Genomic DNA, 25,640 nt, shown 5'->3' with positions numbered 1-25,640 from the left:
TTCTACCCAGACATTGTGTTGATATCTGTTTCTGCCCAGACATTGTGTTGATATCTGTGTTTCTACCCAGACATTGTGTTGGTATCTGTTTCTACCCAGACATTGTGTTGATATCTGTTTCTGCCCAGACATTGTGTTGATATCTGTTTCTGCCCAGACATTGTGTTGATATCTGTTTCTGCCCAGACATTGTGTTGATATCTGTTTCTGCCCAGACATTGTGTTGATATCTGTTTCTACCCAGACATTGTGTTGATATCTGTGTTTCTACCCAGACATTGTGTTGGTATCTGTTTCTACCCAGACATTGTGTTGATATCTGTTTCTACCCAGACATTGTGTTGATATCTGTGTTTCTACCCAGACATTGTGTTGGTATCTGTTTCTACCCAGACATTGTGTTGGTATCTGTTTCTACCCAGACATTGTGTTGATATCTGTTTCTACCCAGACATTGTGTTGATATCTGTTTCTACCCAGACATTGTGTTGATATCTGTGTTTCTACCCAGACATTGTGTTGATATCTGTTTCTGCCCAGACATTGTGTTGACATCTGTCTCTACCCAGACATTGTGTTGATATCTGTGTTTCTACCCAGACATTGTGTTGATATCTGTTTCTACCCAGACATTGTGTTGATATCTGTTTCTACCCAGACATTGTGTTGATATCTGTTTCTGCCCAGACATTGTGTTGATATCTGTTTTTACCCAGACATTCTGTAGACAGAGTGGGTGAACACTGTAGTGAAACTTTTTTTTTTTTTTTGTCATCAGAGAATATGAAGGAAAGGGACTGGAGACAAATGCTTTACAGTTCAAACATTTTGTCATACGAGCCTTGACCCAGGTCTTTGGACAGGTAGGAAAGGTTCACGCATGCGCACAGTACACGTATACTAATCACACACACATGCGCTAACACACACACACATACACACACACATCTAATATCACTCTTACAGCCTTTTTTTTTTTTTTTTGGCTGCCCCATCATCTGCGCAATTTCAGTGGCATTACTCCCATGCTGCTCATTTAGATTTCCCTGTACATGACCACACCAGGGTTTATCCTTCACAGTTCCAGTGTCGGCAGTCCACAGGGAACCATCGATGTTAGGTCGCCAGGAGGCCACACACCAGAGAAGACCCTGCACTGCTGCTGAGTCACTTCGGTGGTGTTCAGTGGTGCCTGTTCTGATTCAATGTACTTAGGACACCACCTTCCAAGCCCCCTACTAACGACAATAATGGCTTAGTCGCGGAGCCAGACTGAGTGAGTGTCCCTCCCAGAGTGGAGACCGCCACCACATCCCTCAAACAACAGCCTCCCATGAATCTGCCGACACTGAAGACACTGACAGGACTCACCCCAAGCACAGAAGTGGAGGGGTATCGAAACTGAGGTCACCATGAGAGCAGGGCATGAAAGGCCACAGGCTTTGAGACTGTTTTGTTTATATTGATGATGATGGAGGAGGAGGAGGATGACGATGACGATAACGATGTTGCTATGGAGGTCCCTTTTGGTTTGGGACTGTGTGACAAGGCTGTACTCTACGCTTCCTGTCATAATGATATCCCAGTGTTAACCAGGCCCGAGAGATACAGACACTTGCAGTGCTGGTCAGGTAATTAGAGCAACACACCCAAAGACGCATCCTTGAAGTGGATGACACTCGACTGTGTGGTCCCAGTCTCCCCATTTAAGCCCACAGCACACTCAGCTCTGGGTAGGAGCTGGCCACGGGCCGAAAAACCCACCTCCACTGGGATTCAAACCCAAGTCCTTCCAGCCATCAGTCTGCGACAACACAGAGAGCTACAACCTTCCTTTCACTATGAATGAACTAAATCTGCCCTTCAGACCTGCAGGGATTCCTCCCCAGGAATGGACGAGGTCCATTATAAACTTTTAAAGCATCTTCCCAAAACCTGTCTGGACACCCTGTTCAAAGTTTACAACCACATCTGGATTACAGGCTTTTTTCCACCCTCCTGGTGGAAAGCCCTCATAATCCCGGTGCCAGAACCTGGAAAAGACCCCTTGAACCCCTCCAACTACTGCCCAATAGCACTGACCAGCTGCATCTGCAAACTGATGGAGAAGATGGTCAACGGTAGACTGATATGGAAACTAGAGACCGACGGCCTTCTGGCGAAAGAACAGTGCGGTTTCCACAAGCATCGATCTACCATTGACCATCTGGTTCGTCTGGAAACCACTGTAAGAAATGCCTTTGTAAACAAACAGCATGTGGTGGCCATATTTTTTTAGTCAGAGAAAGCTTACGATACCACCTGGAAATTTGGAATCCTCTCGGACCTGCACAAGCTCGGCTTCCGAGGACACCTGCCCCAGTTCATCCACAACTTCTTGCAAGACAGACAATTCCAGGTGAGGGTCGGCACCACCCTGTCCGACATTCACGAGCAGGAGCTGGGTGTTCCGCAAGGGAGCATCCTGTCGCCGGCTCTCTTCAGCATCAAAATTAATGACATCGTTCAGTCGGTTCAGAAGGGATCAGACAGCTCGCTGTTTGTGGACGATTTCACCTTGTATGCAACTGGCAGCATGTATGCCAGCATCCAGCGACAGCTTCAGCTCTGCATGGACAAAATTCAGTGTTGGGCAGAGGAGAATGGTTCACCTTTTCGTCCTCCAAAACTGAGTGTATTCATTTTCATAACTTTCGCCAATTCTATCTGGACCCTGAAATCCGTCTGGGAAAATCCACCATCTCGGCGGTTAAGGAAGCCAAATTTTTAGGGGTCGTTTTTGATCTGAAGCAGAACTTCCTCAGCCATATCAAACAGCTGAAAATATTTTGTCAAAAAGCCCTGAACATCATCCGAGTTGTGGCACACACGGACTAGGGTGCTGATAAGAGAACTCTCTTGCACCTCTACAGAGCCCTGGTCCGGTCCAAACTGGATTATGGAAGTGTAGTATACGGCTCGGCCAGACCGTCTTACCTGAAACTGCTGGACCCTATACACCACCAAGGGCTCCGTCTCAGCTTAGGTGCGTTCCGCACCACCCCTGTGCACAGCCTGTATGCAGAGGCGGGGGAACCACCTCTCTCCAACCGCAGACTGAAGCTGACCCTAAACTAATACTTGAAACTGTTTTCTGAACCCAAAAACCCTGCTTACGACGTTGTATTCAACAACCCCTTCAACAAGAAATTTGAAGACAACCCAAACTGCATCCATCCTCTTGGACTCCGCATTCAGCCGCACATAGAAAATGCCAATCTGGATGTTGGTGGCATCTCAGGCTTCTCCAAGTTCCCTGACAGCCCTCTGTGGATCTTTAGAACACCTGAGGTCCGATTCGATCTGGCCTCGTACCGTAAAGACTCCACTGGTTCACTGGCCTATATAACTTACTTTTCAGAACTCTGCCACAAATTTCCCACTTTCCAAAGAATCTTCACTGACGGTTCCAAGTCAGAGGACGGAGTCGCTGCATCTGCGTTCTGTCCTGCCTTTCCTGACCGGCCCTCAACGGAACACATCCTGTCTGACAGCTCAGTGTACACTGCGGAACTGACCGCACTGGTTCTGGCGGTAAAAATGGTTCTCTCTTCGAAACAAAAGAGATTCATGATCTTTTCCGACTCCTTGTCAGCCCTGGAGGCGATATCCTGCAGGAATATCACTCATCCCAAACTGCTGGAATTCTACTAAGCTTTTACTCTCGCAATGAAGAAAGGATATGAGGTTGTGTTGGCCTGGGTTCCTGGACATGTTGGCATTCGTGGTAACGAAAGGGCAGACCTGCTGGCCAAGAACGCTGTTAAGAAAGAATTATTGAGATCCTTTGTACCATACACAGACATGAAGCAGAAGGTGAACACTTATGTTAAAGATCTTTGGCAAGAGGAGTGGAACACCCAGACGGACAACAAGCTCTTCCAGATCCATCCAGACCTAAAAGAGACCCTCCCTTCAGGGGTGAAGAACAGAAAGGAGGAGACTGTGCTGTGCAGACTGCATGCGGGGCACACTTTTTTTTTACTCATTCTTACTTGTTGAAGGGGAAGAGGCCCCTCGATGTATTCCCTGTGATGAGCCTCTCACCGTGAAACACGTGCTCCTTGACTGTTGGGATCTGCATGACGTTAGACACAAACATTACATGGCGGTTCCTTTGAAGACCTTGTTTCGTGATGTCCCTCCATGGACGCTGATGGACTTTTTGAAAGAAGTGAACATTTTTAATCAGATTTGAAGGTTTTAAACTATGGAAGTTTTTTTAAACTTTGAGTGGAAAGTTTGAAGTGGTGATTCTTTTTAATTGTTTGTTTTTTTACCCTTGTAGTAGTTATTAATGTGGCGATAGCCTTGAGATGGCCTTAGTGGTCGGTGAGGCTCTAAGCACCTTAATTCCATTTCATTTCATTTACTTATGCAGTTTGCGTTCACTCACTGCACCTCAGTTATCTTTCCCCTCAATGTCCAGTTGTTGTTTTTTTTATCAAATATTCATCCATTCATTCCTTCATGACATGCTCACAACTGTCCAGTAATAACTTCCCCTCTGATGTCAAGACACAGGCACATAACTTGAAACCAGTATGCTTTGCACTTTCCATCAGCTTATAAGGAAGCCATTAGCTTACAGTTACAATGAAGTCTTCAGCTTACAATGATAGTTTTCAGCTTTTAATACAGTCATCAGCTGACACCTCCCGAAACCTGGAGGGGGTCAGGCTGGTGTTCTCTTGACCCTCTCCCGGGAGGGTCACTACCTTGTCGTGGTCGGGAGGCTTAGTGGCCAGTGATCGAGTGAGCTATGTCGGCGGGGGCATCAGTGCTTCTTGGGGTTTGCTGCTCTGGTCCCAGGTCTTAATTGACAGCCTACCTAGCCATCGTAGCTGTTCAGGCTGAATAAGTGGTGGTTTTTGTACTAATGCCCCTGATAGGGCTTCCCATGCCGAACAGGTTGTGAGTGAGGCCCAAACTAAACGTGACCCACTGTCCCTTTCGCTATTCTCTGTTCTTCTTTTTACCGCCTCTTTTCTGTCCTCAGCTCCCCATCAAGCCTTCTTTTCCACATTCTTTTTTCTCTGCGGCCTTCTTCAGGCCCGCCGTGTTTGCCGTGCGGCGCGACCTGTGATGGAGGGGAATGAGATCCTGGGGATTGAGAGAGCACGCTGTTCTCAACACATCCCTTTGGCTCGGACCTCTCCTAAGACAGGCGGCACACATTGGCCCGTGTGTGTCAATCGGCTACCCCTTCGTGGGGCTGGGTCAAGACTGGCAGTTTAGAGGCTAACAAAGGTAACCCCCGTAGTGCTCGGTTCTCTGTCCCCGGGAGCTGGGCATGATCGGGGGGGAACACGTTGGAGCTGGGCTGTTGGTCGTATATCCCTTCCGAAACCTGGAAGGGGTCAAGCTGGTGTTCCCTTGACCCTGGCCCCTAAGTTGGACCCCATGGTGGGTGGGTAAGGGAGGGATGAATTTATAATTTTTTCAACATGAATTCCAAACAATTACACACCCCTACATTTGGAAAAAAGACGACGACAAGGAACAGATGATTCGGACTCAGATTCGGAGGTCGTTGAGACCTCTGGATTTTGGCCGTCGTGGCTTGTGATGGAGGATGCTGATAACGACAAGCCCTTGCCGCTGAAATCCATCAAGAGGCTGAGGAGCGGAGCGTTTTTAGTGCAGACAGAGTTGAAAAGGCAGACACAGCTTCTTCTCAAGGCGACCACTTTTGTGGATAGGGCGGTGAAGGTTTCCCCTCTCAAAGGTCTCAACTGCTCAAAGGGGGTCATCAGATGCCCGGAGTTGAGAGGAGTGTCTGAAGCTGAGATCAAGAGCGAGCTGTCCTCTCAGGGAGTGACCGACGTGTACAGGGTGACGGTGAAGAAGGGGTCGGACAGAGTCCCGACCAACACATTCTTCCTCACCTTCTGCTGCCCGAATGTCCCCAGGGACATTCGAGTCGGATACCTGATGGTGAGTGTAAGCCTGTACGTGCCGTCCCCTCTAAGATGTTTCAAATGCCAGAAATTTGGACACGTGCGAGACCGATGCAAGGAGGAAGAGGCGTGTGGCACCTGTTCGAAGGCGGCGCACCAGGGCGATTGCGTCAGTCCAGCCCGTTGTGCAAACTGCAGAGGTGGCCACCCATCCTCATCGAAAGACTGCCCCACCTGGAAAAAAGAAAAACAAATCCAGAAGGTAAAGAAAAGAAAAGAAGATATCGTCCTTTGAGGCAAGGAAACAGGTGGAGGCTGCGTCGCCTAAGGCGTCGTATGCCTCTGTCGTCAGACCCAGGATGGTGGACGTCGCGGTCCAGACGACGTCCACAGGGACGCAGACGGACGACGTTCCTACTTCGTCATAACCGTTGGCCTTGGGTGGAGGCGCCGTGTCCACCCCTTCCCATCCTGTGCGGCAGTCCTCAGGGGCTGCTGGGCAGGAGCGAAAAGCCTCGGGCGGAGGCACGTTGTCCGCCTCCCGCCCCACCCCACCCCCCGGGCCCCCTTGCCCCGCCTCTCGTCTGCCTGGCCCTCGGGTTGGCAGAAGTGGCCAGAAACTCCCCGTACCTCCAAAACTCAAGGAGGGGAGGGTTGCAGCCTCGGCGGGATCGGGAAGGGCTGAGGTGGTGGATATTCCGACTTGGTCGGAATCAGAAAAATTAAATTCTAAAAATAAGTACTCCATCTTGGCCGACCTTGAGCCACCGCAAGCAGAGGAGCAGGGGGTAGCGATGGAATAGGCTGCTGCTTTATTTTTTTTTTAACCTTCTTAATGGCAGTGATCCACTGGAACATCCAGGGGTTCTACGCCAATTTCCAGGAACTCCAGCTGCTTTGTCGTGCTTTGAAACCTTCAGTGCTGGCGCTGCAGGAGACTCTGCAAAGAGATGGCAAGGTTTTATCTCTCTCTGGTTTTAACTCCGTTTTTAAACCCGCTCAACCGAAGCAAGAGGGATTGACGGGAGGTGTCGCTTTTTTTATTCGCAAGTCCCTTTTATACAGTACAGTTCTTTTAAGCACCCCTTTACAGGCGGTGGCAGTCAGAGTCACACTTGAGAAAACCATCACTGTCTGCTCTCTGTACCTTCCTCCTGCCGTCCGTGTTCTGAGGCAGGACCTCATGAACCTGGTCGACCAGCTCCCACGTCCGTTTTTACTGTTGGGCGACTTCAATGGACACTCCCCGCTCTGGGGAAGTGAGATGACATCAGCCCGAGGTCTTCTCTTGGAAAACCTTCTTTCTGACATGGACTTGTGCTGTCTTAACGACAAGTCTCCCACTTACCTTCATCTGTCCTCTGGAAAGCTCTCGTGTTTAGATCTGTCGGTCTGCGATCCATCGTTGGTCCTGGACTACGAGTGGAAAGTGCACAACGATCTGCACGGGAGTGACCACTTTTCTGTCGTCCTCCGCCCCACAGATGGAGAAGGTGACTCTCTGCCTGACCGCCTGAGCTATGACAAAGCAGACTGGAGTTTTTTTACCACGAAGATAAGAGCGGAGCTGCAGGAAGAAACAGTATTGAAAAGCAAGGACCCTGCTGACACTCTGACTCGGATCGTTTTAGATTGCGCCAAAGCAGCAGTCCCATCGTCTACCTCCAAGCCTCAGGTGCCAAGAATGCCCTGGTTCAACGCTTAATGTCGGGAGGCCCGTAAGTCTCGGAAGAGAGCGCAGCGACGCGTCTTTCGGAGACCGGAGACCGATAGCGTTCGAACCCATCAACAGCTGAGGGCGAAAGCCAGGTTTTTTAAAAAGAGCCAGAGAAGTCATGGAGAGATTTTTGCTCTTCCTTAACCTCCAACACACCCAAGAAGAAAATGTGGAGGGTTTTAAAAAGAATTAAGGGCAAAAACGTATGCCCAACCTTCCATCATCTTAAACTTTCAGACGCTCTGGTCACAGAGAAGAAAGCAGTTGCCAATTTGCTTGCCTCCACAATTGAACAGAACTCGAGATCTGCTAACAAATCTGCTCGTTTTCTTAAAACCAAAAACCTGTCAGAAAAAACACCCTGTAACTTCTCTTCCGACAACACAGAGAATTACAACCTTCCTTTCACAATGAATGAACTTAAATCTGCCCTTCAGACCTGTATAGATTCCTGTCCAGGAATGGACGAGGTCCATTATAAACTCTTAAAGCATCTTCCCCAAACCTGTCTGGACACCCTGCTTAAAGTTTATAACCACATCTGGGTCACAGGCTTTTTTCCACCCTCCTGGCGGAAAGCCCTCATAATCCCACTGCCGAAACCGGGAAAAGACCCCTCGAACCCCTCCAACTACCGCCCAATAGCACTGACCAGCTGCATCTGCAAACTGATGGAGAAGATGGTCAACGGTAGACTGATGTGGAAACTAGAGACCGACGGCCTTCTGGCGAAAGAACAGTGCAGTTTCCGCAAGCATCGCTCTACCGTTGACCATCTGGTTCGTCTGGAAACCACTGTAAGAAATGCCTTTGTAAACAAACAGCATGTGGTGGCCATATTTTTGGACTTGGAGAAAGCTTACGATACCACGTAGAAACTTGGAATCCTCTCGGACCTGCACAAGCTCGGCTTCTGAGGACACCTGCCCCAGTTCATCCACAATTTTTTGCAAGACAGACAATTCCAGGTGAGGGTTGGCACCACCCTGTCTGACATTCACGAGCAGGAGCTGGGTGTCCCGCAAGGGAGCATCCTGTCGCCGGCTCTTTTCAGCATCAAAATTAATGACATCGTTCAATCTGTTCAGAAGGGATCGGACAACTCGCTGTTCGTGGACGATTTTGCCTTACATGCAACTGGCAGCACGTATGCCAGCATCCAGCGACGGCTTCAGCTCTGCGTCAACAAAATCCAGTGTTGGGCAGAGGAGAATGGCTTCAAATTTTCGTCCTCCAAAACTGAATGCATCCATTTTCATAACTTTCGCCAGTTCTATCAGGACCCTGAAATCCGTCTGGGAAAATCCACCATCCCGGCGGTCAAGGAAGCCAAATTTTTAGGGGTCGTCTTTGATCAGAAGCTGAACTTCCTCAGCCATATTAAACAGCTGAAAATATCTTGTCAAAAAGCCCTGAACATCATTCGAGTTGTGGCACACACGGACTGGGGCGCTGATAAGAGAACTCTCTTGCACCTCTACAGAGCCCTGGTCCGGTCCAAACTAGATTACGGAAGTGTAGTATACGGCCCGGCCAGACCGTCTTACCTGAAACTGTTGAACCCTGTACACCACCAAGGGCTCCGTCTCAGCTTAGGTGCTTTCCGCACCACTCCTGTGCACAGCCTGTACGCAGAGGCGGGGGAACCGCCTCTCTTCAACCGCAGACTGAAGCTGACCCTAAACTATTATTTGAAATTGTTTTCTGAACCTACAAACCCTGCTTACAACGCTGTATTCAACAACCCTTTCGGTAAGAAATTTAAAGACAACCCAAACTCCATACCTCCTCTCGGACTCCGCATTCAGCCGCACTTGGAAAATGCCGATCTGGATGTTCCCTGACAGCCCTCCGTGGACCTTTAGAACACCTGAGGTCCGATTCGATCTGGCCTCATACCGTAAAGACTCCACCAGTTCTCTGGCCTACAGAACTTACTTTTCGGAACTCTGCCACAAATTCCCCACTTTTCAAAGTATCTTCACTGACGGTTCCAAGACAGAGGACGGAGTCGCTGTATCTGCGTTCTGTCCCGCCTTTCCTGACCGGCCCTCAACGGAACACATCCTGTCTGACAGCTCGGTGTACACTACGGAACTGACCGCACTGGTTCTGGCGGTAAAAATGGTTCTCTCTTCGAAACAAAAGAGATTCATGATCTTTTCCGACTCCTTGTCAGCCCTGGAGGCGATTGCCTGCAGGAATATCACTCATCCCAAACTGCTGGAATTTTATGAAGATCTTACTCTTGCAATGAAGAAAGGATACGAGGTTGTGTTGGCCTGGGTTCCCGGACATGTTGGCATTCGTGGTAACGAAAGGGCGGACCTGCTGGCCAGGAACGCTGTAAAGAAATAATTATCCAGATCCTTTGTACCATACACAGACATGAAGCGGAAGGTGAACACTTACGTTAAGGATCTTTGGCAAGAGGAGTGGAACACCCAGACGGACAACAAGCTCTTCCTCCCTTCGGGGGTGAAGAACAGAAAGGAGGAGTCTGTGCTGTGCAGACTGCGTACGGGGCACACTTTTTTTACTCATTCTTACTTGTTGAAGGGGGAAGAGGCCCCTCGATGCATTCCCTGTGTTGAGCCTCACACCGTGAAACACGTGCTCCTTGACTGTTGGGATCTGCATGACGTTAGACGCAGACATTACACGGCGGTTTCTTTGAAGACTTTGTTTCGTGATGTCCCTCCGTGGGCGCTGATGGACTTCTTAAAAGAAGTGAACATTTTTAACCAGATTTGAAGGTTTTAAACTATGGAATTTTTTTTTAACTTTGGAGTGGAAAGTTTGAAGTGGTGACTCGTTTTAATTGGTTTTTTTTTTTTTTTATCCTTGTAGTAGTTATTGACGCGGCGATAGCCTTCAGATGGCCTTAGTGGTCGGCGAGGCTCTAAGCACCATAATTTCATTTCATTTCATCAGCTGACAGTGTAGTCACCAGTTTATTATGAAATCATAAGCTTATATAATAAAGTCATTAGTTTACAATGTAGTTCTTAGCTTATGATGAAGTCATTACCTTATAACAAAAAACAAAACAAGTGTTAATCAAAATAAAGTGGATTATATGTATTGATGTGTATCACATTCTTACCATCTTCATCATTTTCAGTCTGATTTTCCAGATTGGTGCCAGTGACACAGTGCATGTGTATGTGTGTGTTTTACATGATGGAAAGTTATCGAGTTTGCTTTGCTATGACTGAGTTGAGTGTTATTTTGTTATGTATATGTTGTATGCCAAATTTTTTGCTTATAATTTGTGTGTATCACAGACTTCACCACACTTAATTTCTCTATGAGATATTAAGATATTCTGATTCTGATCACCTTCAACTTTCTCCTTCATCATCTTCAGCCTCATCTTCCAGATTGGTGCCAGTGACACAATTGATCTCCTCCAACTTTCTCCCTCAGGGGAGGCCATCCTGCGAGTACCTTCAAGGTAAGTTGACAGTGGTGATGAACATCAAGGTGTAGGTTTGATTGATGGAGTACTTTCAAGGTAAGTTGACAGTGGTGATGAACATCAAGGTGTAGGTTTAATTCATAGAGTACCTTCAAGGTAAGTTGACAGTGGTGATGAGCATGAAGGTGTAGGTTTAATTGATTGAGTACCTGCAAGGTAAGTTGACAGTGGCTATGAACATCAAGGTGTAGGTTTAATTCATAGAGTACCTTCAAGGTAAGTTGACAGTGGCTATGAACATCAAGGTGTAGGTTTAATTCATAGAGTACCTGCAAGGTAAGTTGACAGTGGCTATGAACATCAAGGTGTAGGTTTAATTCATAGAGTACCTGCAAGGTAAGTTGACAGTGGCTATGAACATCAAGGTGTAGGTTTAATTCATAGAGTACCTTCAAGGTAAGTTGACAGTGGTGATGAACATCAAGGTGTAGATTTCACTCAAAAATATTTGGAAATTTGAACCACTGGTCAGTGTTTTATCAGCTTCAGACAGGACACAGATTTTCACAGTAGGAGTCACCATGATGTGAATCAGTGTATCTTCCCTTTTGATTGATTGATTGATTGTGTGTGTGTGTGTGTGTGTGTGTGTGCAGACGCATGGTGAGTGAGAATGTGTGTGATTCTATTTTGATCCTAACTTTTTTTGGAATGCTTAAAGCTCTACAAACACGGGAGAGTGCACAAAGATTTCCATTCTGATCATTGTTATTTTCATTCTTTCTGCAGGTGCTTTGTGCGGCTGTGTGGATCTTTGGCACTGTTTGGGAAGTACAATGATCAAGGATGTGCGTTCCGAGTACAGCAGGTGAGTGAGCTAACAACAGATATTGATACCAGACAGTCATTATGAAACGAGCTGAAAAAGGAACAAAGTTTTTGTGGTAGTGAAGGTGACAAGAGGACTCCAGTTAATGTGAAATCTGAACGGAAGTCAGTGTGAACAGTGAAATACAATGTGTGATTGTCAGCACTCAGTGTGAACAGTAAAATACATTGTGTGATTGTCAGCACTCAGTCAGTGTGAACAGTAAAATACATTGTGTGATTGTCAGCACTCAGTCAGTGTGAACAGTAAAATACATCGTGTGATTGTCAGCACTCAATCAGTGTGAACAGTAAAGTGATATGTGTGATTGTCAGCACTCACTGTGAACAGTAAAATACATTGTGTGATTGTCAGCACTCAGTGCGAACAGTAAAATACAATGTGTGATTGTCAGCACTCAGTGTGAACAGTAAAATACATCATGTGATTGTCAGCACTCAGTCAGTGTGAACAGTAAAATACAATGTGTGATTGTCAGCACTCACTGTGAACAGTAAAATACATCATGTGATTGTCAGCACTCAGTGTGAACAGTAAAATACAATGTGTGATTGTCAGCACTCAGTGTGAACAGTAAAATACATCGTGTGATTGTCAGCACTCAGTGTGAACAGCAAAATACATCGTGTGATTGTCAGCACTCAGTCAGTGTGAACAGTAAAATACATCATGTGATTGTCAGCACTCAGTCAGTGTGAACAGTAAAATACAGTGTGTGATTGTCAGCACTCACTCAGTGTGAGCAGTAAAATACATTGTGTGATTGTCAGCACTCAGTGTGAACAGTAAAATACAATGTGTGATTGTCAGCACTCAGTGTGAACAGTAAAATACATTGTGTGATTGTCAACACTCAGTGTGAACAGTAAAATACAATGTGTGATTGTCAGCACTCAGTGTGAACAGTAAAATACATTGTGTGATTGTCAACACTCAGTGTGAACAGTAAAATACATTGTGTGATTGTCAGCACTCAGTGTGAACAGTGAAATACATCGTGTGATTGTCAGCACTCAGTGTGAACAGTAAAATACAATGTGTGATTGTCAGCACTCAGTGTGAACAGTAAAATACATTGTGTGATTGTCAGCACTCAGTGTGAACAAAAATACATTGTGTGATTGTCAGCACTCACTGTGAACAGTAAAATACATCATGTGATTGTCAGCACTCAGTCGTTGTGAACAGTAAAATACAATGTGTGATTGTCAGCACTCACTGTGAACAGTAAAATACATCATGTGATTGTCAGCACTCAGTGTGAACAGTAAAATACAATGTGTGATTGTCAGCACTCAGTGTGAACAGTAAAATACATCGTGTGATTGTCAGCACTCAGTGTGAACAGTAAAATACATTGTGTGATTGTCAGCACTCAGTCAGTGTGAACAGTAAAATACATCATGTGATTGTCAGCACTCAGTCAGTGTGAACAGTAAAATACAGTGTGTGATTGTCAGCACTCAGTCAGTGTGAACAGTAAAATACATTGTGTGATTGTCAGCACTCAGTGTGAACAGTAAAATACATCATGTGATTGTCAGCACTCAGTGTGAACAGTAAAATACATTGTGTGATTGTCAGCACTCAGTGTGAACAGTAAAATACATTGTGTGATTGTCAGCACTCAGTGTGAACAGTAAAATACATTGTGTGATTGTCAGCACTCAGTGTGAACAGTAAAATACAATGTGTGATTGTCAGCACTCAGTGTGAACAGTAAAATACATTGTGTGATTGTCAGCACTCAGTGTGAACAGTAAAATACAATGTGTGATTGTCAGCACTCAGTGTGAACAGTGAAATACATCGTGTGATTGTCAGCACTCAGTGTGAACAGTAAAATACAATGTGTGATTGTCAGCACTCACTGTGAACAGTAAAATACATTGTGTGATTGTCAGCACTCAGTGTGAACAAAAATACATTGTGTGATTGTCAGCACTCACTGTGAACAGTAAAATACATCGTGTGATTGTCAGCACTCAGTCAGTGTGAACAGTAAAATACATTGTGTGATTGTCAGCACTCACTGTGAACAGTAAAATACATTGTGTGATTGTCAGCACTCAGTGTGAACAGTAAAATACATTGTGTGATTGTCAGCACTCACTGTGAACAGCAAAATACATTGTGTGATTGTCAGCACTCAGTGTGAACAGTAAAATACATTGTGTGATTGTCAGCACTCACTGTGAACAGCAAAATACATTGTGTGATTGTCAGCACTCAGTGTGAACAGTAAAATACAATGTGTGATTGTCAGCACTCACTGTGAACAGTAAAATACATTGTGTGATTGTCAGCACTCAGTGTGAACAGTAAAATACAATGTGTGATTGTCAGCACTCAGTGTGAACAGTAAAATACATCATGTGATTGTCAGCACTCAGTGTGAACAGTAAAGTGATATGTGTGATTGTCAGCACTCAGTGTGAACAGTAAAATAATATGTGTGATTGTCAGCACTGAGTGTGAACAGTAAAATAAAATGTGTGATTGTCAGCACTCAGTCAGTGTGAACAGTAAAATACAATGTGTGATTGTCAGCACTCAGTGTGAACAGTAAAATAATATGTGTGATTGTCAGCACTCAGTGTGAACAGTAAAGTGATATGTGTGATTGTCAGCACTCAGTGTGAACAGTAAAATACATCATGTGATTGTCAGCACTCAGTGTGAACAGTAAAATACATTGTGTGATTGTCAGCACTCAGTGTGAACAGTAAAATACATTGTGTGATTGTCAGCACTCAGTGTGAACAGTAAAGTGATATGTGTGATTGTCAGCACTCAGTGTGAACAGTAAAATAATATGTGCGATTGTCAGCACTCAGTGTGAACAGTAAATTAATATGTGCGATTGTCAGCACTCAGTGTATAAAGTGAAATACAATGTGGGACTAGTGTGTGAACCGTAAACTACATGTGTTGCAGATGGCTAGCAGCCTAATGGGCATATCCAGCAACAGTCGTACCTGGGATATTCCACAGTTGTGATGGTGCCACTGTTGTTAAAAGTGTGTGTGCATGTATGTGTGTGTGTGTGTGTGTGTGTGTGTGTGTGTGTGTGAGAGAGAGAGAGAGAGAGAGAGATATTCCAGATTCCAGAGTGTTTATTCATGTATATGCATAGCCTAGGCCTGTTATAAAGAGGTATGTGAACATTATTCTTTTATATATATATATAGACATGACATTGCAAGCCAGTGAATGTCCAGATATTCAGTCAAACAAAAATGTAAGTAAAACAGTGCTATGGTGTAGTATGCAGAACAATAAAATATAATCACAAAGTTACAATTTCTCTGAATTTGAAAGCTTTGTATAAAAATAGGGAAAATTTTCAAACATTTTCAGGAGAGATTGATGACATTAGTAAGTTCAATTTAACCCTTTGAGCCCTGAGTTTCTGAGCAATTTTAACCCTTCTGCCTGAGCTCATGAGCCAAAATGTCCAAATAATTGGTATTAAATCCTTTGAGCCCTGACCACCGCTTTACTGGTGGCAGAGAAAAATGACAATGCCCGGCCACCGGTTGAGCGGTGTGTAAACATTTGAAGCGTGCAGTCTCAACCTGGCCCGTCAGGGCAGAAATCAGGGACAAAACGTGCGAGAAAACAACTGTACACAATGCAGCAAGTAATTGATATGCTTGATGATTTATCGCAAGTAGAGTATGACAATGATTACTCTGATAGTGAGGTGGAATTCGAATCGGATGATTTTGCTACAGATAGTGATGTTGAAAATGAATCTGTGCATGCAGAATCAGTTGATCAAAGGAGGTGTGTCAGGTTGAGACTCTGCACACTTCATGGTAGAAATCGATCTTTTTTATCCAAAGCACATCCACAAAACACAGTGAGGGGGCGCGGCAATGTTGGTACTGCGTTCGCTGGCGTCGGAATATTACAGTTTTTCTGATTGGCTCTTCAATATAAGTCAACCAATAGCAGAACACGACACCAGTGTTTACGCACCGCTCAACCTGTGGCCAGGCATTATGCCACCCCTCCCCACCACCGGTAAAGCGGTGGTCATGGCTCAAAGGGTTAAACAAGTGGAGTGATGTCCTCGAGGAAACGCGTCCGCCTTGGAAGCGAGAGAATCTAAGCGCGCTGGTTTGAAGCACAGCTCAGCCGCCAATATTTTCTCCCCCTCCACTAGACCTTGAGTGGTAGTCTGAACGCTAGTCATTCAGATGAGATGATAAACCGAGGTCCCGTGTGCAGCATGCACTTAGTGCACATAAAAGAACCCACGGCAACAAAAGGGTTGTTCTGGCAAAATTCTGTAGAAAATTCACTTCGATAGGAATAACAAATAAAATTGCACGCAGGAAAAAATACAGAAAAAAAGGGTGGCGCTGTAGTATAGCGACGCGCTCTCCCTGGGGAGAGCAGCCCGAGTTTCACACAGAGAAATCTGTTGTGATAAAAAGAAATAAAAATACAAATACAACAATGCGTATGTGTGTGTGAGTGAGAGGAAGAGAGAGAGACAGCACTTACATTTGCAAGTATGTATAGATGTTTCAGCATATGTGTGTGTGTATGTTCATATGTGTGGGAAACAATACTTACATTGTCATTTGAGACATTGAAACAGATGTCAGGTATGCGTACTTATCAATGAGACTGTGCATTTAAGTGAGCGAACATGTGTGTGCATGTGAATGTGCAACTGCATATTGTGTTCAACTTTGAACATGGTGCGTGGTGTTTGATTTTTGTTCTTTCTAATGTCTTCAGCTTTCTGAACAAGTATAGAAATGAGAGTGATTTATTACATTCACCTGGATGTATTATGGATGTGAAGTTTAGTTATATACTGCTCACAGCCGCTACCTTGTGGGGAATGACAGAGAACCATTCCTTTTGTCTGTTTGGGGCCAGTCTGAAAGCTGAATATGAATTTTGAAAGTGTAAACGTATGAGAGAAAACATGAACAGATTAAGTATTTCAAGTGTGTGTGTGTGCATGCATTCAAGTATGTAATTTTTCATGGCATTGGGGTGAAACAATAAGAGCATTTTTCAATATCCTGCTAATCCTTGCTTAATTGACTCCAAGTCCAATCTGTGCAGTGTATTGGCCAGTGTTCATTCTGTGCTGTAAACAGTGTTGGTCTGTGTTCATTCTGTGCTTAGAACAGTGTTGGTCTGTGTTCATTCTGTGCTTAGAACAGTGTTGGTCTGTGTTCATTCTGTGCTGAGAACAGTGTTGGTCTGTGTTCATTCTGTGCTTAGAACAGTGTTGGTCTGTGTTCATTCTGTGCTGAGAACAGTGTTGGTCTATGTTCATTCTGTGCTGAGAACAGTGTTGGTCTGTGTTCATTCTGTGCTGAGGACAGTGAGTGTTGGTCTATGTTCATTCTGTGCTGAGATCAGTGTTGATCTGTGTTCATTCTGTGCTGAGAACAGTGAGTGTTGGTCTGTGTTCATTCTGTGCTGAGAACAGTGAGTGTTGGTCTGTGTTCATTCTGTGCTGAGAACAGTGTTGGTCTGTGTTCATTCTGTGCTTAGAACAGTGTTGGTCTGTGTTCATTCTGTGCTTAGAACAGTGTTGGTCTGTGTTCATACTGTGCTTAGAACAGTGTTGGTCTATGTTCATTCTGTGCTGAGAACAGTGTTGATCTGTGTTCATACTGTGCTGAGAACAGTGAGCGTTGGTCTGTGTTCATTCTGTGCTGAGAACAGTGAGTGTTGGTCTGTGTTCATTCTGTGCTGAGAACAGTGAGTGTTGGTATGTGCTCATTATGTGCTGAGAACAGTGTTGGTCTGTGTTCATTCTGTGCTGAAAACAATGAGTGTTGGTCTGTGTTCATTCTGTGCTGAAAACAGTGAGTATTAACATAATGACTCAGGTATTGCAGTCATGTTCAGTTCACTGTTATTACCCCAAATTAACCCTTTCGCTGCCAGGAAAATAAGATTTAAGTGAAATCTATTTGCCAGGGTTTTTTCACAAAAAACGGGTATAAATTTTCAAAAAATTCTGTGCTCTTTGTTATTGGAGAAAGACCCATAAAAGTATATATTTTCTGAAAGGGAAATGAATAAAGAATACAAAACACATGATGTTTTCCCATTTTATGCATTTTAAGTGACATGCTGTTGTTTTGAAATCAGTGTTTTGTTTTTTGTTACATTTTCAACTTGTTCATTGCAAACATTAGTCTGGTAATTTGCACAAAAATATCATTTTCTGGACAAATGGATATCTGCACACACAAAATCATACTAGAACAACCACAATATAAAAAAAACTGAAAAAGAAATAGATGCATTGTGACTTCTGCAAGTGATAATATGGATGTGAGGCCACGCCCCCTCAGTCTCCACCCCCCTCCTCTTCACCCCTCTCACACCGTCACTTCATCCAGTTATCATCAGACCGCGTTGGCTGAGTGCCAAGAAAATAGCTCATATGGTGTCCTGCTAAAAATTCGGTGACCTGTCGTCTGCTAGAGTTGAACAGCCGGCATCACTCACTGATAGTTGTATCTTGGCCACTCTCTTGATTGCTCCCTTTATTTTCTATCAAATCGTCCTATAAATGTTCACCACTGTCTTCTTCTTCGAATTTATGCTCCAATTCTTTCTGAGCATCAGCTAAAGAAAGTAATCTTGGTTGATTTAGTTCGCCACGAGCGCATGTCTTGAGCATGGAGTCAGTCCGACATTTTGTTGAGCGAGCGAGGAGAGGAGCCAGGCAAAGACCCCAGCCAGTAACCCAACCAAAACGTTCAAATAAAGGACTGCCTTATGACGCAGATGGTGTTTCTAGCTATGAATAGAATCCAGAAAGATTCCCCAAGCTAAAGCTACCCGCATTTTTGTCAACAAACTGAATGCAAAGCAAGGAAAAGTCAGAATATTTCGATGACGAGTTATCTCGTCATTGTGGCAGCGAAGCATACATGCTTGCCATGATGAGTTATCTCGTCATGCAGGCAGCCTAGGGGTTAATGTGCATCAAAATTGAACATGAGTGCAGTTACCCAATGGATTAAATTTCTGAAACAAATAACAACATAAGAAAAAATGCAATAAAATCCTTGTTACCAGGTGCACATAAGCATCTCTTTGCCTTTGTTGAATGTAATTATGAAACATGATAAACTTGATGCTTCATGCAGTGTTTTACATGAAGATTGTATTGCTGCAGACAGTGACATATCCTGACACAGACTGAAAACTCAACAAATATGCAACACTTCACATTCAAACTGTTTACCAGATGCAAGACAACAGTCAAACTGTTTATTGGATGTAAAATTGTACAGCGTCGAACTAACTTGTAAACCAAGGAAGCATAAGCACTGATCCATGTGACATGGCACAGCACATCAACAGATGATCCCACTGCCGACACTGGCACAGCAAGAAACAGATAATGTAACAGACTGGACACTGACATTGGGACAGCAAGAAACAGATAATGTAACAGACTGGACACTGACACAGCAAAAAACAGATAATGTAACAGACTCGACACTGACATTGGGACAGCAAGAAACAGATAATGTAACAGACTCGACACTGACACAGCAAAAAACAGATAATGTAACAGACTGGACACTGACATTGGGACAGCAAGAAACAGATAATGTACAAGGCTGGACACTGACATTGGGACAGCAAGGAACAGATAATGTAACAGACTGGACACTGACATTGGGACAGCAAAAAGCAGATAATGTAACAGACTGGACACTGACACTGGGACAGCAAAAAGCAGATAATGTAACAGACTGGACACTGACACTGGCACAGCAAAAAACAGATAATGTAACAGACTCGACACTGACACAGCAAAAAACAGATAATGTAACAGACTGGACACTGACATTGGGACAGCAAGAAACAGATAATGTACAAGGCTGGACACTGACATTGGGACAGCAAGGAACAGATAATGTAACAGACTGGACACTGACATTGGGACAGCAAGGAACAGATAATGTAACAGACTGGACACTGACATTGGCACAAGGAATGGATAATGTAACAGACTGGACACTGACACTGGGACAGCAAGGAACAGATAATGTAACAGGCTGAACTAGGGACACATAACTGAGTGTGGCTTTGTACAGACTACCCTGGGTGTGGCTTTGTACAGACAGCAGACCACCCTGGGTATGGCTTTGTACAGACAGCAGACCACCCTGGGTGTGGCTTTGTACAGACAGCAGACCACCCTGGGTATGGCTTTGTACAGACAGCAGACCACCCTGGGTGTGGCTTTGTACAGACAGCAGACCACCCTGGGTATGGCTTTGTACAGACAGCAGACCACCCTGGGTATGGCTTTGTACAGACAGCAGACCACCCTGGGTATGGCTTTGTACAGACAGCAGACCACCCTGGGTGTGGCTTTGTACAGACAGCAGACCACCCTGGGTGTGGCTTTGTACAGACAGCAGACCACCCTGGGTATGGCTTTGTACAGACAGCAGACCACCCTGGGTATGGCTTTGTACAGACAGCAGACCACCCTGGGTGTGGCTTTGTACAGACAGCAGACCACCCTGGGTGTGGCTTTGTATAGACAATAGTCCACCCTGGGTGTAGCTTTGTATAGACACTCCACCCTGGGTGTGGCTTTGTATAGACAGACCACCCTGGGTGTGGCTTTGGACAGACAGCAGACCACCCTGGGTGTGGCTTTGTATAGACAATAGTCCACCCTGGGTGTAGCTTTGTATAGACAGTCCACCCTGGGTGTAGCTTTATATAGACACTCCACCCTGGGTGTGGCTTTGTATAGACAATAGTCCACCCTGGGTGTAGCTTTGTATAGACAGTCCACCCTGGGTGTGGCTTTGTACATACAGTCCACCCTGGGTGTGGCTTTGGACAGACAGCAGTCCACCCTGGGTATGGCTTTGTATAGACAGTCCACCCTGGGTGTGGCTTTGTACAGACAATAGTCCACCCTGTGTGTAGCTTTGTATAGACAGACCACCCTGGGTATGGCTTTGTATAGACAGTCCACCCTGGGTGTTGCTTTGTATAGACAGTCCACCCTGGGTGTGGCTTTGTACAGACCGACCACCCTGGGTGTGGCTTTGTATGGCAGACTGAGGGTGAATGGTGTTACAGTTAAGAAAAAAAAGAAAAGAATTTTGCTCTGAAAAAAATCTAGATTTTTGTAAGTAAAATAATCATCATTAGGACTGAGATGGTTTGAGCAAATAACAGCTTGTGAATGTACACCTTTTGGGAGAGGGAAATATGAGATGCAGTCACTGGAGCCAGAGAGATACCTCAGACATTTTCTGTGCAGGTACCACAGCTTCATTCCGACTCAGCTGGAAAAGCAGGGACTGGAAGCAACAAATGTCATCTAAAAACAAAAAATAAAAAACAACACTTACACAACTGTCACAATAGGTTGGTTGGCAAATACACATGTTTCTTGGACCTGAAATGGAAACAATCTGGTTCAAGTTTGGGGATGGTGAAGAGGAAGAAACAGGGGACATAACTGTTCCTGGTCCACTTTCTCTGAACTGAAATCAGTTCACACCAAAGTTTCTGTTGACAGAAAAAAAAAGAGAAAAGAAGGGGCAGCTAACCATGCCTTGGTTTGCCAAGATGAACAGCAAACAAAACGATGAATACAAAAGTAATGACATTTAGTCAGCCCACAGAAAGCATGGCACAGCACTGATGAAGCCTGAAAACACCAAATATTTAATTCAGACTTATTGCACACCAGTCATCAATGCAACACTGGCAATTGCAAAATGCGCACTGACAAAAATGCCCATACATAAACATGATGCATTCCGGATCATGTTGATCAATACAAAGCATGTCATTGTCAATATAAATACAAAGTGAAATCGAGCTACAAAAATCATCCAATGTATCCTGCATAAGAATTCGGGTGAACAATTGCAAGCTCCCCCAAACATCTGTCTCATGGATTAAAAAACCACTTTGATAATAAACTGAACAAATACATTTCTGTTTTCCATGATCTTTCTATTCAGCATTCAACAATATACATGCACTTTGAAATACACATAGATATATTGTAAACAAGTAGTAATACACAATGTGTTGAAACTGAATGCTACAGTGTAAACACTCCCTCCACCCCCACCCCCAATGAACAGCAAACGACCGAACTGTAAACATTCAACCCCACTGAACAGCAAACGACCGAACTGTAAACATTCAACCCCACTGAACAGCAAACGACTGAACTGTAAACATTCACCCCCACTGAACAGCAAACGACTGAACTGTGAGCATTCACACACACACACACACACCCCCACTCCCCCCTCACACCCACCTGAACAGCAAACGGCTGAGCTGCAAACATCCACCCCTTTCCCCAACAGCAAACGACTGAACTGTAAGCATTCACACCCCTCTCCCCCCCCCCCCCCCACTCCCCCCTCACACCCACCTGAACAGCAAACGGCTGAGCTGCAAACATTCACCCCTTTCCCCAACAGCAAACGACTGAACTGTAAGCATTCACCCCCCCCCCCCCCCTCACACCCACCTGAACAGCAAACGGCTGAGCTGTAAACATTCACCCCTAACAGCAAACGGCTGAGCTGTAAACATTCGCCCCTCCTCCAACAGCAAACGGCTGAGCTGTAAACATCCTAGGTTGTGTGCCGGACTGCGACAGTGTACTAGGTTGTGTGTTTGACTGCAACAGTCAGTGTACTAGGTTGTGTGCCTGACTGCGACAGTGTACTAGGTTGTGTGCCTGACTGCTACAGTCAGTGTACTAGGCTGAGTCTGACTGCTACAGTCAGTGTACTAGGTTGTGTGATTGACTGCAAGTCAGTGTACTAGGTTGTGTGTTTGACTGTGAGTCAGTGTACTAGGTTGTGTGACTGACTGACTGCAACAGTCAGTGTACTAGGTTGTGTGACTGACTGACTGCAACAGTCAGTGCACTAGGTTGTGTGACTGACTGACTGCAACAGTCAGTGCACTAGGTTGTGTGACTGACTGCAACAGTCAGTGCACTAGGTTGTGTGACTGACTGCAACAGTCAGTGCACTAGGTTGTGTGACTGACTGCAACAGTCAGTGCACTAGGTTGTGTGACTGACTGACTGCAACAGTCAGTGTACTAGGTTGTGTGACTGACTGCAACAGTCAGTGCACTAGGTTGTGTGACTGACTGCAACAGTCAGTGTACTAGGTTGTGTGACTGACTGCAACAGTCAGTGCACTAGGTTGTGTGACTGACTGCAACAGTCAGTGTACTAGGTTGTGTGACTGACTGACTGCAACAGTCAGTGTACTAGGTTGTGTGACTGACTGCAACAGTCAGTGTACTAGGTTGTATGTCTGACTGACTGCAACTGACTACAGTCAGTGTACAAGGTTGTGTGTCTGACTGACTGCAACAGTCAGTGTCATTCTTCATTGTTCAACATTTATCTGTCTTTGCCTCATTTCAGAATCTGATTATATGTTCTTGTTTTTAACCTAACCCAAACAAACCGTGTCATTATCACTGGGATGACACTTCATGACTGACTGATTGACAAATAAAATATAAAATGAATTACCTTCAAAGCTCAGCATATATTGACTGGTCAGTCTATACTATTCAACACTCTCTTAGGATCATATATTAAACACACTGTGATGAAAAAGAAACATGTTTTATTCAAAACAAAATCGTCAATTCATTTTCCCTGTCCATAAATCAATACAATGAAAATTCATTCATGAAAAATTTATGTAACAGTGAGAAACAATGAACACATAACAAAGGCTACACCCCAAATGAACCATAAATAGTTCTAGGGAGGAAAACATCTCACTCAAGCAATGGGAATTAGTGTGGAAAGGACAAACTAAACTGTCAATAACGTGTGCCCCACCTGAGCCTGGGTAACAGTCCTGTAACGCCTCTTTGTGCCACAAATGATGTTTCTGTTTACGGTTGATTTGGGGGTAGCATTTGTTATGTATTCACTGCTATTCACCATAACATATAAATAACACAAAGAGAACATATTTTACTGAATGAGAACTAAAAAAGATATTGGTGATGATGTATTTATTATCATAAATGGCTTCCTTGTGTTAAAAACAATGGCAGAGTGGTGGATAGGTGCTAGCATAATTATTATAGATTGTACACTGTGTATGATCAGTCAATTCAGAGTGGTTGATGGGAACCAGTACAACTATTATAGGTTGTACACTGTCTATAATCAGTCAGTTGAGAGTGGTGGACAGGAGCCAGTATAATTATTATAGGTTGTACACTGTCTATAATCAGTCAGTTGAGAGTGGTGGACAGGAGCCAGTATAATTATTATAGGTTGTACACTGTCTATAATCAGTCAGTTGAGAGTGGTGGACAGGAGCCAGTATAATTATTATAGGTTGTACACTGTCAATAATCAGTCAGTTGAGAGTGGTGGACAGGAGCCAGTATAATTATTATAGGTTGTACACTGTCTATAATCAGTCAGTTCCTCCCAGGGGGTCACTACCTTGTCGTGGTCGGGAGGCTTAGTGGCCAGTGATCGAGTGAGCTATGTCGGTGGGGACATCAGTGCTTCTGAGGGTTTACTGCTCTGGTCCCAGGTCTTAATTGACAACCTACATAGCCATTGTAGCTGTTCAGGCTGAATAAGTGGGTTTTTTTTGGTACTGATGCCCATGATAGGGCTTCCCATGTCGAACTGGTCGTGAGTGAGGCCCAAACTGAAAGTGACCCACTGTCCCCTTTGCTATTTTCTCTTCTTCTTTTTACCGCCTTCTTTTCCACATTCTTTTTTCTGTGTGGCCTTCTTCAGGCCCGTCGTGTTTGCCAAGCGGCATGACCTGTGATGGAGGGGAATGAGATCCTGGGGATTGAGAGAGCATGCTGTTCTCAACACATCCCTTTGGCTCGGACCTCTCCTAAGACAGGCGGCACACATTGGCCCGTGTGTGTCAATTGGCTACCCCTACATGGGGTTGGGTCAAGACTGGCAGTTTAGAGGCTAACAATGATAACCCCCGCAGTGCTCAGTTCTCTGTCATGGGAGCTGGGCATGATCGGGGAGGAACACGTTAGAGCTAGACTGTTGGTCGTATGTCTCTCCCGAAACCTGGAAGGGGTCAAGCTGGTGTTCCCTTGACCCTGGCCCCTAAGTTGGACCCCATGGTGGGTGGGTAAGGGAGGGATGAATTAATGATAAAAAAAAACCATGGCTTCCATCCAATCACACCCCCCTAAACTTGCAAAGAGGAGGAGACCAGGAACGGAAAGTGACTCGGACTCCGATTCAGTCCGAGAGACCTCTGGATATTGGCCGTCATGGCTTGGGGTGGAGGGCACTGATGATGACAAGCCCTTGTCGGCTCTCAGCCCCTTTGCTATCCAGAAAGGTTTTCAATGTTTGGCAGATGCACTAAGTCCATCCAAGAGGCTGAGGAACGGTATGTTTTTGGTGCAAACCACATCGAAGAGGCAGTCACAGCTTCTGCTTAAAGCTGTTACTTTTGTGGATCGGGTAGTGTCAGGACTGAGACAGCGCTAAGCGCCAAATGCTAGTGTGGTTGTTGCCAAGTCAGGCAGCGAGTGCAAGAGTCTAGATCTGTAAATAGACTTGTGTATAACCAATGTAAGGTGGATGAACGGTCAACCAATCAGCTGTAGTGTGTTTTAACCAATCAG

The 25,640-nt window shown here is 44.9% G+C and overlaps 1 protein-coding gene across 3 annotated transcripts in view; it reads left to right on the top strand.

The window, feature by feature from the left end:
• LOC143284444 (ribonuclease P protein subunit p14-like) overlaps positions 1-19,016 on the top strand; it is a 43,414-nt gene extending 24,398 nt beyond the window's left edge. The window contains exons 4-7 of one of the 3 annotated variants that reach the window (XM_076591080.1): positions 779-863; positions 11,040-11,113; positions 11,867-11,945; positions 14,904-19,016. In XM_076591080.1, coding sequence (XP_076447195.1) covers positions 779-863; positions 11,040-11,113; positions 11,867-11,945; positions 14,904-14,966 — 301 coding nt within the window. In that variant the 3' untranslated portion in view covers positions 14,967-19,016. The remainder of the gene's footprint in view (positions 1-778; positions 864-11,039; positions 11,114-11,866; positions 11,946-14,903) is intronic. The other 2 variants (XM_076591079.1, XM_076591081.1) reach the window with 2 other exon arrangements.
• Positions 19,017-25,640: the final 6,624 nt, after the last annotated feature.

Source organism: Babylonia areolata, chromosome 8, assembly GCF_041734735.1.
Source record: "Babylonia areolata isolate BAREFJ2019XMU chromosome 8, ASM4173473v1, whole genome shotgun sequence".
Classification (NCBI taxonomy): domain Eukaryota; kingdom Metazoa; phylum Mollusca; class Gastropoda; order Neogastropoda; family Buccinidae; genus Babylonia; species Babylonia areolata.
The sequence above is the reverse complement of the archived record's forward strand: the minus strand, read 5'-3'. Positions and strand labels throughout refer to the sequence as shown.